Source organism: Mustelus asterias, unplaced genomic scaffold, assembly GCF_964213995.1.
Source record: "Mustelus asterias unplaced genomic scaffold, sMusAst1.hap1.1 HAP1_SCAFFOLD_1207, whole genome shotgun sequence".
In the NCBI taxonomy this organism is placed as follows: domain Eukaryota; kingdom Metazoa; phylum Chordata; class Chondrichthyes; order Carcharhiniformes; family Triakidae; genus Mustelus; species Mustelus asterias.
The window spans coordinates 77,883-92,619 of record NW_027591152.1 but is presented as its reverse complement, the minus strand read 5'-3'; the positions used below and the strand labels follow the sequence as shown (position 1 = coordinate 92,619).

Here is a 14,737-nt window from a genome sequence, read left to right as displayed (position 1 = left end):
GACCTAAATACCAATCTAGCGCCACATGCATCTGTCCCAAAGTGCTGGACAATTGATCTCCGAGGCCAAACTGCCTGCTTGATTCACGAGGACAGAAATCCCATCTCCTTTCTATCAGTTATCAACTGTCCCCTAAATGATTGCGCGGCAGCCAAAGTTCTCCTCGACAGGTTCCTCCACCTGATGTAAGCCTGGAGTTTGGACGGGTGGTGGGGGGAAACGTGGAATCTTACACCTCATAATTCGGGCCTTTATTTCAAGTGTAGGTTGGGAATGAGGTTGTTTGGCACTTGAATCGACTTCAGGAAGCGTAAAGGAGAATATGCCCCTGTCTACATCAATGGGGACGAAGTAGAAAGGGTCGAGAGCTTCAGGTTTTTAGGTGTCCAGATCAACAACCTGTCCTACTTCCCCCATGCCGACACTATAGTTAAGAAAGCCCACCAACGCCTCTACTTTCTCAGAAGACGAAGGAAATTTGGCATGTCAGCTACGACTCTCACCAACTTTTACAGATAGAAAGCATCCTTTCTGGTTGTATCACAGCTTGGTATGGCTCCTGCTCTGCCCAAGACCACAAGGAACCATAAAAAGTCGTGAACGTAGCTCAATCCATCATGCAAACCAGCCTCCCATCCATTGACTCTGTCTACACTTCCCGCTGCCTTGGCAAAGCAGCCAGCATAATTAAGGACTCCACGCACCCCAGACATTCTCTCTTCCACCTTCTTCCTTCAGGAAAAAGATACAAAAATCTGAGGTCACATACCAACCGACTCAAGAACAGCTTCTTTCCTGCTGCTGTCAGACTTTTGAATGGACTTACCTTGCATTAAGTTGATCTTTCTCTACACCCTAGCTATGACTGTAACACTACATTCTGCACTCTCTCCTTTCCTTCTCTATGAACGGTATGTTTTGTCTGTATAGCGCGCAAGAAACAACACTTTTCACTGTATGTTAAGACATGTGACAATAATAAATCAAATCAAATCTAATCTAATGGAAGAAAAAAGCAGCTCGTTGCACAGGAATTTGTCATTAAATGCTAGTGAAATCATTTTTGCTTGTAAGATTTTAACAAAACATTGTTGCCTAGTTTTAACTCAAATATCAGTATTCGGTATCCCATTTAGAAGTGGGGTATACCAGCAATATAAAAGGTGCAAAATAAATTTATTTGGATGTTACCAGGCATGAGAGGTTAAAGTTATAAAGGTTGGAGAAGTTGAGACTTTTTAACCCCCCCAGTTGACTTAACCGAGGTCTTAAATCTTTGGCTGAGAGACCAAAGCAATGTGAAAGGCTAGAAGAGTTTAACTTCAGCAGGAGTTCAGGGTCAGGGGAAGTTCAACATTGTTGAATTGGACAGGAGCATTTTTTTTCTCTATAATTAATATCTCTTCTAGTGGAAGGCAACGCTGATGCTACATCCATTTATGTTAATCAATCTTAACATGAGATAGATGGAGCAGCACATTTGTACACAAGTATTAGAAAATTGAGCTTTCAGAGCAGAAGATAATTTATGCTTAAATTGCAATCATTAGCACACGACAGGATACATGTCTGAAGTGAATAATTTCAGTGACTGAGAATTCCAAGAGGTTCTAGAGCAGTGGTGAGAAATCTGCGGCCCAGGGTCTCGTGTGGCCAGAGACATTTTGTTACCATTACCCACAGGCAAGATTGCCACATTCCGTTAATTCCACTCCGTAGAATTTTTCCTACTGGTTTGACTGAAGTGATATGTATGTAAAGCAAGGGCAAGCAAAGTGATTGTGAGAATTGTGCCAAAGAATCTGTGTCCAAAGTATAAATATTTATTTTCCCATTTGTAGTTGATGATAGTTCTATTAATATGTAAATGATCAAACATTTTCTATAACTTGTAATGAAATATTAGGCATGTATTAAATGTACTTAATTTTATTAATGAGGTCATGATTCGTGAACAAGCCTGATTGCAATCCTGAAGGAGGGCCACTCAATCTGCCCACTCACGAGCTTATGTTGCCCATCACTGTTCTGGAGTCAAGTGTACAGAAAGCCTTCTACACCGTCATGGCTGAGTTTGGAATGATCATTTGAGTTTTTTTATTCAATCATGGGACATGGGTGTCACTGGTTGGCTAGCATTTATTATCCATCCCTAGTTGCCCTCGAGAGGATGGTGATAGGCAGCATTCTTAAAACGCTGCAATGCGTGTGCTGTGAGTTGACCCACAATGCTGTTAGGGAGGCAATTCTAGGATTTTGATCCAGCGACTGTGAAGGAACGGCCAAGTCAGAACGGTGGCTGGCTTGTAGGGGAACTTGCAGGTGGTGGTGTTCCCATGTATCTGTTGTCCTTGTTCTTCTCGATGGAAGTGGCTGTGGTTTGGAAGGTGCTGTCGAAGGATCTTTGGTGAATTTCTACAGTGCATCTCGTAGATAGTACACACTGCTGCTACTGAGCGTTGGGAGTGGAGGGACTGGATGTGTTGTCAAGCAGATTGTCAGATTCGTCAGAATGTCTCTTACTGGTGATGGTCATTGCCTGGCATTGTGTGGCACGAATGCTACTTGCCACTTGTCAGCTCATGACTGGATATTGTCCAAACCTTGCTGTATTTGAACACAGACAGCTTCAATATCTGAGGATTCGCAAATACTGCAGAACATTGTGTAATCATCGGTGAACATTCCCACTTCTGATCTTATGACAGAGAGAAGGTAATTAATGAAGCAGCTGAAGATAGTTGGGCCTAGGACGTTGCCCTGAGGGACACTTGGAGATATCCTACGTGCAGTTGCTGACTGGAGCTGTTTAAAAGAGGTGGCTCTCTCTCTCTGAAAGGTCATGCGATTAATGAGAGGAGCTACACTTGCTGGAACGACAGTTTTCATTTCATTTTTAAAATCAACAGCAGTTGCTGACTGGATCAGTTTAAAAGAGGTGGCTCTTTCTCTCTCTGAAAAGATCCCTCTCTCGCCAGGTGTTCAAAAAACTAGGATTGTTAACAACTACAAGCAAACAAGTCTGTGTTATTTGCGAATTCATTTTGAAGAGGTCTTTTAAGTCTGTATGAGGAATATTGCTTGAATTGGAACCAATCAAGACAAGTTAGCAGTCAAGAATCGTGACTTGCCATGTTTAGGTATTGTGCAAATGTCAAACTGATTCATTTGTTATAGTTAGACTGTATTGTTAAATAAAGTTAGGTTTTGATAAAAGCTTCCTGGAGTGAAACACCTTATTCTCACATTAATGCCAAAATAGCAAATAATTGGAGTCTAATCAAACTTCATAATATACCTTGGGGTTTCTGATCTGTACCCTAACAAAAACAACAAAATACACGGCATTCTTCATGATGGGTCCAAATTCACACTCACTGAGCATGACAGAACAGTTCTACGCGAAAGCAAGTTATAAAAATGCTTAATGAGCTTTTGCAAGATTAATGAACTACCAGATGATATATATGACTGAATTCATCTGCATGGCTCACTGCATCAGTGTATGTATTGGATGCCCCTTTATGCCTTATCTGGTTCTGCACAATGCGAATTGACCAAATGGTTGGGTGAGTTGCTACAACCAGTTCTGAGCAAGTTTTCCACATACAGTGAAGGATTTCTTCATCTATGTGAAAACCATACAGGACTTGCATATTAATAATAATGCCATGTCCACCTGCTTGTTTGACATAGCTAGCCTATTCACCAATGTACCACTCAAGGAAGCCATTGACATTTGCACTATATCAGTTTACCATAGTGATCTGGGCCTGAATTTGTCTGAATCTGTATTCGTTGAATTGAGCAACTTATACAGTTGAGTTCAGTTTTAACAACACCATGTATGCCCAAATGAATGGTATTGCCATGGGAGCTCTTCTGGGCCCAGCTCTCTCAAACATCTGTCGGGTTCCACAAGAAACATTCCTTTGATGGAATGGCATCTAACCTCCTAATCCCTGCACATCTCCGATATGTAGATGATACATTTGCTATACTTGAATCCACGGCTGCTTGCAAGAACTTCCTTATTCACCTTAATGGGCTCCACCCTGCATTCAAATTCACTTTTGAAATGGAGCAGTCAAATGAGCTCCCTTTCACTGACATGCAAGTTGAGAAATTTGCTAATGGGCTCTCTACTATTGTCTGCCATAATCCTGCTTTCATTGGTTAATATATGCTTTGGGATTCCTACAGTTCCACTCACTGTAAAATTGGCTTTATCAGCAACCTTTTAAATAAGGCCCTAGCCATTTTCTCAGTGCAAGGTTGACATTGAAATTGGGTACAACAAAGCCATCCTGCAGCTTAATGGCTACTGTAATCAGATCATTGCTAACTGTATATCACGCAGACTTGAATGGACCTCAAGCTACCACTTTCAGGCTTGAAAAGTGCCCAGTCTACCACAGATTATCCCAAAAGGGCAAGGTGTCTCAAAAATTGAACGATAAATTAAGCTAGCCATTTTACAATGCTACTATGTAGTAACAACACAAGTCACATTCTCCACTATCAGGCTGCTAACAAAAAGCCAAAAGACGTTTGGCCTATCATACAAATGAATAATGTGATATATAGGTTTCAGTGCCCGTGAGACGCCAGGTATGCAAGTTGTACAACAAAATGACTGGTGGATCATGTCAAACAGCATTTCCCTTTGGCTGTCCACAACAGGCAAAGTACTAACTGGGCCCAACTAGCATGTGCCTGTAAAACTCAAGTGTCCAACATTAGATGTGATTCTGCAATTGGACAGCACTTGTTAAACAATCCTGACTGTATCAAGAATTACACCGACACTTTAAGGTGATCAGTCAGACTCGCAGTCTCTCTCATTTACACATGCCAGGAGCTACATATACTCACACAGGGCCCTGTGCTTTGCAGATAGAAGGAGTATGTCCATGCATTGCATCTTTTTAACTAAACAAAAATTTGGGGAACAGCCATTCTTTGGTTCATTCCCCAAGGCATTGATCAGAGTTGACTTGTCTGATTTGAAATTAAACAAAGCACGGCAGTTAACTATCCCCTGTTGCATTCTCAATGGCAGCACCCCTACCAGAGCTGACTTGCCAACCAATCTGCGCTCTCTTGCAACTTAAATTGTCGTTCCCTTTACAAGTGGTATTCTTACACATCTGTCCTGATGAGTGCAAGATGCAAAGCTTTGACAGCATCACTTTTTTACAGCAAAAATACCTGCACACTATGGGCGGCGTTTGTTCCATGTGAAATTGTTAGCTTAATAAATGACTGCATATGCACAAACAACTTCCAGCATCTTACTTTAGTTATGCATGCAGCTAAAACTTTAAAATGAATGTTAAGAGGATAGTTGATTGCAGGGTTTATCAATCTGATTTTATCCTTAACTGATGTTCATGTACACATGCATGCATACATAGCAAAAATAAACTCTAAATTTTCCAGGAATGTTCAGCGAAAAAATATGCTAACTGGACTTCAATTACTATAATCAACATTTTCCAGAAACATTTACCTGTTATGTTCACTTCTTTCATCAAGTTTTAACCCAACCCATTCCCTCTTGAGGTACTGGGTGGCCAGTTTCTGAAGAGCCTAAAATCAAGAAAAGTAAGAGTTTAAACCATGCAAGAGGTAGTAAATAATACAGTATGAAGTAATTTATCAAAGACAGTCAAAGAAATGTTCGCAAATAAATATTTGAATAATGAAACCTTGCATGAACTGGAATGCCACAATTAGGGTTTAATACTAAAACTTAGGTACACAAAGTATTAATAAGCTTTACTGCTCATCGTATGAAGAATTGTTGTGGACAGATGCATACTATCAAAGAGTGAGCTTGCTTGGGGTCCTGGTGGCAAAAAACGCTATATGGATCAGGAAGGTCACAGGTTTGACTATTGGCCCGTACGGTTTTCACACAGAACAGCAGTAAGGAAGCATTATCTGACAGCCTAAAAGTTTGGCTGGAATGTGGAACAACTTTCACAGATGCACCATAGAAAGCATTCTTTCTGGTTGTATCACAGCTTGGTATGACCGCAAGGAACTACAATAGGTCGTGAATATAGCCCAATCCATCACGCAAACCAGCCTCCCATCCATTGACTGTCTACATTTCCCGCTGCCTCGGCAAAGCAGCCAGCATAATTAAGGACCCCACGCACCCCAGATATTCTCTCTTCCACCTTCTTCCATCGGGAAAAGATACAAAAGTCTGAGGTCATCTACCAACCGACTCAAGAACAACTTCCTCCCTGCTGCTGACAGACTTTTGAATGGACTTACCTTGCATCAAGTTGATCTTTCTCTACACCCTAGCTATGACTGTAACACTACATTCTGCACTCTCTCGTTTCCTTTTCTATGAACGGTATGCTTTGTCTGTATAGCACGCAAGAAACAATACTTTTCACTATGTGAAAACATGTGACAATAATAAATCAAATCAAATCATGCTGATACAGTATGGGGTTCTTGTCTGAGGTTACAGTGCTTAATGAAGTGGAGAAAGTTTCACTTGTTTCTCAGACCAACATCCACTTGTCACATAAATTAATAAAACTATTCAAAATCATTTCCAGACACAGACAGAAATTATTTTTTTTGCCAAAAAGTGATCCAAATCAATGTGTCAAAAGAACATCGGGTGCATCAGCTGTAATTCAGTTGGTAACCCTCCCACCTCTAAATGTCAAAAGATTCTGGGTTAAAGCAACCAAAATAAAAAACTCAATTCTGACATTCTGTCTAAACTCCAAAACAAAAAAAAATTAATTGCAAAGTTCTTTGGGACATTCAGTGGTAATGAACAGCACAACATAAATGCAAGATTTTCTTTTAACCACAAGTTGCCGGGGATGACTGCAGATGGTGCTTTTGTCACGGGAGTAGCCTTTCCCACCAAGGGACTGCACTACATTAGGTCAAAGGTGGGTCCGCCATGGACCCTGCTAGAGTTTACCAGCTGGTCTTCCCACACAGTGGTGGGATCTCTGACATGGCTAAAATTCTAGCGGAGGTGGGTAGAGACCCTTACTTGACCATTTAAGTAGTTAAATTGGGCTCTGGCCAGAGGGGTCTTCTGCCATCTTCTCCGCTGCTTGTAACTTGGCATGGTGGCAGGCCTACTTGCCCATCCAGAGAGCTGATAAAATCCAGCCGATCATAGTTCGCAGCAATGGAAAACCTATTATCATTTCAAGATTTTGAAGAGATGTTGCTGCTTAACATCACCAGAGATGCTCCTAAAAAAAACCCACCAATTAAAAGTTCTGAGTGTTGCTCTGGCAAACCTGATCCCATAGTTCAATAAGTATATTTAATTTAAAGCATGATAGTTTAAAAGCAATATGACCTCGACAATAGTATATTAGCAGCAGCACACTTAGTCTAATAACAGCAATGCCTGACTCTGTACAATTAGACTTTACTTTTGGCAAACTTCTGCACTGTGCTGTTTATTCTTATCACCTAAAAATTGCATCAACTTTTCATTGATTAAGCTTGCATGTGTAACAGTGTTAATAGCAAACTCTTTGCAATCAGATATTGCAGCCACGAAGACAATATATGCACTGCCTGCCATTCTTGCCATAACTTGTTACTAATTATACTACATACCAGTATATAAACACACTGCAAATGTTAACTCCAATTGACTGGTTTACTTGCAATCCTCAAATGAATTAAGCACTCTTGTTACATGACAAATATTTCCCAAATATCCATTACTGTGGGCGGCACAGTGGCTCGCACTGCTGCCTCAGACACCCGGGATCGATTCCCGGCTTGGGTCACTCTGTGCGGAGTCTGCGTGTTCTTCCCGAGTCTGCGTGGGTTTCCTCTGGGTGCTCCAGTTTCCTCCCACAGTCCAAAAGACATGCTGGTTAGGTGCATTGGCCATACTAAATTCTCCCTCAGTGTACCCAAACAGGTGCCGGAGTGTGGCAACTAGGGGATTTTCACAGTAACTTCATTGCAGTGTTAATGTAAGCCTACTTGTGACACTAATAAACTTCACTAGTTAATAATTCCAAAAGTTACAATAAATCCTCTTTGTACTTTGTAAGGATAAAGAGACTTATGTGCAGGCTGCACATAATGGCTGTTTCTACTATAAACATAAGGTATTAGGGTGAATTTTTAAAAATCTCAAGTACATGCTATAATCATGCATGCTATAATCACATTATGTACAATAAATAGTTCAGTTCCATAAGACACTTCACAATAAAAAAAATCCATTAAAATCCTATGGCACTCAATGATATGTAGTCAAAAAACAGATGCAAAGCCAAAACAGATATCAGGAGTGACCAAAAATTCTGTCGAAGAAGTGAGTTCTGAGGTGACCTGAATCAAGAGATGGTTGGAAAGGCTGAGAGATTTTAGTAGTTTAAAAGGAACAAACACCGAAGGTGGGATGCACAAGAAAGTTTATTATTAGTTACAAGGCTTACATTAACACTGCGATGAAGTTACTGTGAAATTCCCTTAGTCACCACACTCTGGCGCCTTTTCGGGTCAATGCACCTAACCAGCACGTCTTTCAGACTGTGCGAGGAAACTGGAGCACCCAGAGGAAACCCATGCAGACATGGGGAGAACGTGCAAACTTCACACAGACAGTGACCCAAGCCAGGAATCGAACCCAGGTCCCTGGCGCTGTCAGGCAGCAGTGCTAACCACTGTGCCACCGTGCAGAAACTAGAGTCAGAGGAGTGGAATGTTTCAAGGGCTTACACCAATTTGGAGGATGCCTTCTTTCATAACAGGAAAAAGAGGCCATGAAAATCACAATGTCTTATTCTGCTATGATACTGCTATGTGCAGTCCATTGTGTTCCTGTGATCAGATCAAACCTGCAGGAAACAAACTTTCTGCCATTCGTGCAAGACACAGAAACAAAGACAGAACTGAAGTATAAAGTGTGCAACTCAGCACTCGTGAACTCAGCTGAACTTGACAAAATTTAATGTGCATAAGTCGCCAGTAAAAATATGCCCCAGTTTTCAAAACTGAAGCAAGATGCCAATGAATTAACATTTTCTTCCTTTTGCAAGAAACTATAGCATAAAGTATGAATCACTGTCAGATTCAGTAAACGTTACAGTACAGACAGAGGCTATTTGGCCCATTTGAATTTGTATTGATAATGTCTTCACCTAACAAAAATCTAAGGGATTAAGGAGCAAAGACTCCTTATAGAGTTAGATTGCAGATCAGCCATGACTTCCACTGAATTGAGAAACAGGCTCAAGGGACGAAGCAGCCTACTGCTATGTTGGCTATCTGAAAGAGTTACCTATCCACTTGGTGCATTTCTGGCTTTTTCTCCAAAACCACTCATTTTCAAATATTTATCCACTTAACATCCAAAAGCCATTTAAATTCTATTTCCACCACTGTTTCTGGAGGGCATTCCAAATCTGAACAATATGCTTGTATAAAGAAACTCTCCTTTCATTCTTCTGGTGATGATCTTGAATTCGTACTCTTGTTGCTAACTCATTAATCACTTGCTTCTTCCTACATACCTCATCATAATGCTTCTACAATGTTGAACACTTCTATCAGCTTTCCTCTGATCATTCTTTGTTGCAAAGAACTCTGCCCCAGTTTCTCTTCTTGCAACTTCAGCCACTCATTCCACATATTACTTAACAAATCTTTTTCACACCAGTTCCCTGGCGTTGCATCCTTATGCACAGGGCCCAAAACTGGATTTAATAGTTCAACTGTAGCCTAATTAACACTTTTATACTCTTCAGCACAATCTAACAACCTGTCATCCATGGTTCTTTGCAGTTTTACCTTCTGCTTTCTGAACACAAGATAAGAAATGGCATTCAAGAATGTCTAGTTTGTTGGATTAAAACTTGTGACTGGTGCACCACTTTTGACAGTACTGCTACTCTTAAACAATTTATACCTCCCTTAAGCTTGCATAATATTTCATGAAACAACTTACCTAAACTGTTAGTGATTTAGTGACTAAATATTCCTCAGTTGTGTCAGGGCTCTGTATACCAATGCTACCTATCTATAATTTGAAACTCACCTATTTCAATGAAGTGATTTAAGAGATTAACTAGCATCAGATATTCATATACACAACACAAAAATAGTCACAATTTTAAAAACAATTTTCTCAAAACCAAGTCTTTGTAAACTTTTCCTACACGCTAATCCCTTTATTCTTGCTGATCTACCAGGTAGGCCCAAGGCTCTTACTAATTTTGCTTGTAAGTCTTTGTTTTGAAAAGCAAAATCAGTCTGGAAAATTAAAACAATTAAGTGTTACTCCCAACAACATGCATTTACAGAGCAGCTATATCATAACTTGTACCATGGTGCGTCACAGCAGCATTAAGAAGCAAAATTTGACAACAAGCCACTTAAGGCGATATGAGGGCAGATGTCCAAAAGCTTGGGCAAAGTAGTAGGCTTTAATGAATGCCTTAAATGAAGGAGAGATAGATAGAACTCAAGGGCTGTATGCCCTGTTTGTGAGCACATCTCCCATTCCACCTGACGAAGGGGCAGCGCTCCGAAAGCTAGTGGCATTAGCTACCAAATAAGCCTGCTGGACTTTAACCTGGTGTTATTAGACTTTTTAATGCAATTAACACCAGCGATGCTCAAGTGGTCAGAATTGAGCACAGATATCTCGGAGGATTGTGGAAGAAATGACAGATGGGGAGATGGGGAGGGGAGGGGGGGAAGCAGGCTGTACAGGGCAATAGACAGGGGTGAGAAAGAATATGATCTTATTGGGAACTAAGGCATCAAAGATGGAGGTGAGTACGTGGTTGAACGAATCAAAGACTGAAGAAATGTCATAGGGAAATGGAGGGCCAAAGACTAGACAGTTGGAATTTTGAAAGAGCAGTTGTAAATGAATTAAACATTGTTCGTTTATTCTACGGGAAGGCAGAATTGTGAAATAAGGTTGAGACCTGGGTGGAGATTCATAAAAGGAATTAGATCTGAGGAGACCCTAGCCTGTGATCGATAAGATGGGAGTAGCAAAGCCACATGAGATTGTGAGGTCAAGAGGTAGCCAGGAATATTGATGTGTTTACCTGGAGGAAGAACTTAAGGGAGGATAAGGAGAAAGGGAACTTGGAGGGGATATAGCAGAGTTGGAATGGATATTAAAAGCACCACGGATGAGAAGTGATTTGATGAAGAGACTGAGGGTGGAAAGCAGTGAAGATCATTTGGTGAGAAAATATTAACTGTACTTGATAGAGAATGAGGTTTTTAAATGATAATTGGTAGGGGTGGAACAAGGCGAGATGCTCAAAGGAGGAAAATTGTCAGAGAAGTAAAGGATCAGGCCATGGTGTGATTTGGTGATAACAGCCATTCTGCTACCATAATATCATGGCAGGGCAAGAGATAGGAAGTACAGATAGGCGAGGTGGTTTCATTTAGGCAGTCAGTGCCAATACCCCTCAGCCAGATATCAGTCAATGCCATGATGTTAATGCAATCATCCACAATAAGTGTAAAGGCCTTGTTCACAAGTGAATGGACATACTGGAGGGAGATGTGGAGGGGTTGGTGAGAGCCGATTTACTGGAAGAATCATCAAGATCAGCAGTGGGAGGGATGAGTTAGATGGGTTGATGATTAGCAAGTGCGTGTGCAATGCAGGAAGTTTGATGGAAGTAGGTTGGAGCAATTTCAGCATATTATTTGCATAATGTTGTACTGATTTAGTGATATTGCCTAATCCTTAGATTCTTAAACTTTGCAAGAACAATGCCTCACCCATTGGAGCTTGAGCCTCAAAACAATGGCCACCACTCCAACAATACGCCAATAAAAACATACCTTGCCTTACACTCACCAAAAATCAGTGACCTAAAAATAAATGACATAGTAATACAACTGCATAACCTTTGCTTTACCCGAAGCATGAGAAATGCATTAAAAAATGAAACGGAGTACATTATTTGCAGTAAAAGAAACATGAGCCAATGGCTCATCATGGATCACCCAGTAAATGTACGAATGCCATCATTCTTCATTCCTGAAGCTGCAGCAGGTTAGCCTAGTTTTTATTAGATGCAACCTAACAAAAGCTATTGTGCTGCTGTAAAAAGTGATTTGCAGTCAGTGTTATGGTTATAATGCCTCTCAGGAATAAACTCAGGGCCAGGAAATTAAATTTCAATGATTTCCCTCAAATCTCTTTGTAGATGCTAACTAACCTGTTGTGTATTTTCATCATTTCTTGTTTTTATTTCAACATTCCAGAAGTTGCTGTTTTCCACTTTTATTCATCTCCCACGAATCACATTTTGTTCAGCATGGTCCTGGTGACTTATCAATTTTTAGTACAGCCAGCCCTTCCTAATACCTCCTCTATCAATTTTTAGCCCATTTAGCATCTCAACTACCGCTTCTTTCAATTTGACTTTGGCAGCATCTTCTTCCTTGGCAAAATACTCGCACAGTGCCTTCAATAACCCTCAATTCCCATGTCAATCAAATATCTGTTTAACTCGGTCTTTAATATATTCAATGACCCAGCTTCCACTGCTCACTGGGGAAGAAAGTTCCAAACAGTAATGACCCTCAGAGAATAAATTTCTCGTCTTTCTTAATTGGTTGACTCCTTATATTGAAACTGTGCCTCTTTGTACCGGATTCCTCCATGAAATGAAATATCCTCTCAGCATCTACCCTGTCAAGCACCCTCAGAATCTTACACGTTTGAATGAGATCACCTCTCATTCTTCTAAATTCAAATGAGTATTGGTTCAACCTGCACAACCAGTTACACCATTAATAACTCATAAGTTACACCATTCACCCCAAGAATCATCCGAGTGAACCTTCTCTGAAATGCTTCCAAAACAAGAAATCCCCCCTTAAGTGAGAACAAAACTGTACACAGTTTGGGTGTGGTCTTAATGCCTTGTGCAGCTGTAACAAGACTTTCCTACTTTTATACTCTAACTCCCTTGCAATAAAGGCCAGCATTCTGTTTGCCTAATTACCTCTGTACCTGCATGCTGACTTTTTGAGATTCATGTACAAGAACACCCAGGCGCCTCTGCACTCGAGCATTCTTAGTCTCTATTTAAATAATATTCTATTCTACTTTCCTGCCAAAGTGGACAATGCCACATTTTCCCACATTATACTCCATCTGCCAAACCTTTGCCCACTCTCTTAACCTATCTATATCCCTTTGCGCTCTATGTATCCTCTTCATAACTTTACTTTCCTTTGTATCGTCAACAATGATGGTCCAGTAATTTCCCCTTCCTCATTTGACTGGAAACATACAGACGTAGAAAATTCTTCTGAACATGTTTTAGAAACACTTACCCGTTTATCAGTTAAAACTATTGCTAAATATTAACAACAATTATCAATATTTCTGTAGCAACGTGTCACCAGAGAAATTTACAGCAATCTTGCAAAGTTAATCAAAATAATTAAGAGCACAAGTTTAGCTTTTTTCAAATATCCTCAATATGCAGAAAGGGCGCGAAGCTCATTACCATAAAATTGCCTGGATCGCCACATAATTGTCGAGTCCAGCACGCCTGTTTCCCACCTCACCAGCTAGATGTCACACTGGCAAGAATCACTACTGCTCTGCAGTGGTGGAGACCAGGCGGCATGGCCATGCTGGGTGGATTGGAGGCCACTGAAGCCTCCGGGGGCTTTGGGGCATGGCCAGACAGTGCCCATTGGACAGGGCCTGCTTGGCACTTCGGCTGTAAATGTGCCAGGGCAGTGCCAAAGGGGTGGGGCTCAAAGGGATAGGACTATTCACTCTGGAGGGGCAAATGTGACCAATGTCAGTGTGGGGGGACTGATGAAGTGGGTGGACAGGGGTCGATTTCCATTTTGGGGGGGGGGGGGGGCTGTAGGATCCCGCACCTGTATCGGCGCAAAGCTCCCAGCCGTCAAATGTTTTGACAGAGTGCTGGAAGACTGCAGTACCAAACTCGTCGAAAAGACCAGCACGGAGGACTCCCGTTTTCTCGCCGTTGTAATACAGAATTGTTGGGGGAAAATTCTGCCCCCAGTGTCCACTGTTACCAGAGAGTGCTGCCAATATCTACAAACATAAATAACTTGCTCCCATTAAAGCAATCTAAGGCTTTCTTTCATCTCCAACAATTAACCCATCCAGGTGACAGAATAGGTCACACAATCTCCTTCATTTTATCTTAAACACAGTGTCAAAGCATAACAATCCGATAAACCTCATAATTGTAAAATCTAATGGTCCTGGAATAACTTCTTGCATCCAATCTCCTTCCAGCTGGTTTAACTTTGAACAATCATTCACCAAAACCTGCTACAATCTTATGACGAGGGGCTATGGGTCAAGGCCCTTATAAAACAAAGGCTTAGGTTCCACACCCACGTGGAATCTTAATCTGGGAAAACCATTTCAAGGCATTTCCCAGTGAGGTGACTGGGGAGAGAAACTGGGGTAAGGAATGAATGCTTTGACTGGTTATAGTCCTAATTCTTGACAATAACTTCCCTTTGTGAAATCAGCCAAAATAAAACTACATAAAGTTGACTGACATGCATCTGAAAATGATTTCAAACATGTTCTCAGCTCATGTGATATCTGGGTCCTTAATTTTTTTTTCATCTCTGTGCTGATCAGGTGGGTTTATGCAACATATTTAATAAGAGCAGTTTCATTTAGATAGTATCTTTAATGCAGCAAAATATCTCAATAGGTGCT

At 41.0% G+C, this 14,737-nt stretch overlaps 1 protein-coding gene across 2 annotated transcripts in view; it reads right to left on the bottom strand.

Moving 5' to 3' along the window:
- The window catches only part of LOC144488013 (F-BAR and double SH3 domains protein 2-like), a 93,136-nt gene that overhangs the window by 14,676 nt on the left and 63,723 nt on the right, over window positions 1-14,737 (bottom strand). For both annotated transcript variants that reach the window (XM_078206030.1, XM_078206031.1), the window contains exon 4: window positions 5,513-5,592. In XM_078206030.1, the coding sequence (XP_078062156.1) occupies window positions 5,513-5,592 (80 nt within the window). The remainder of the gene's footprint in view (window positions 1-5,512; window positions 5,593-14,737) is intronic.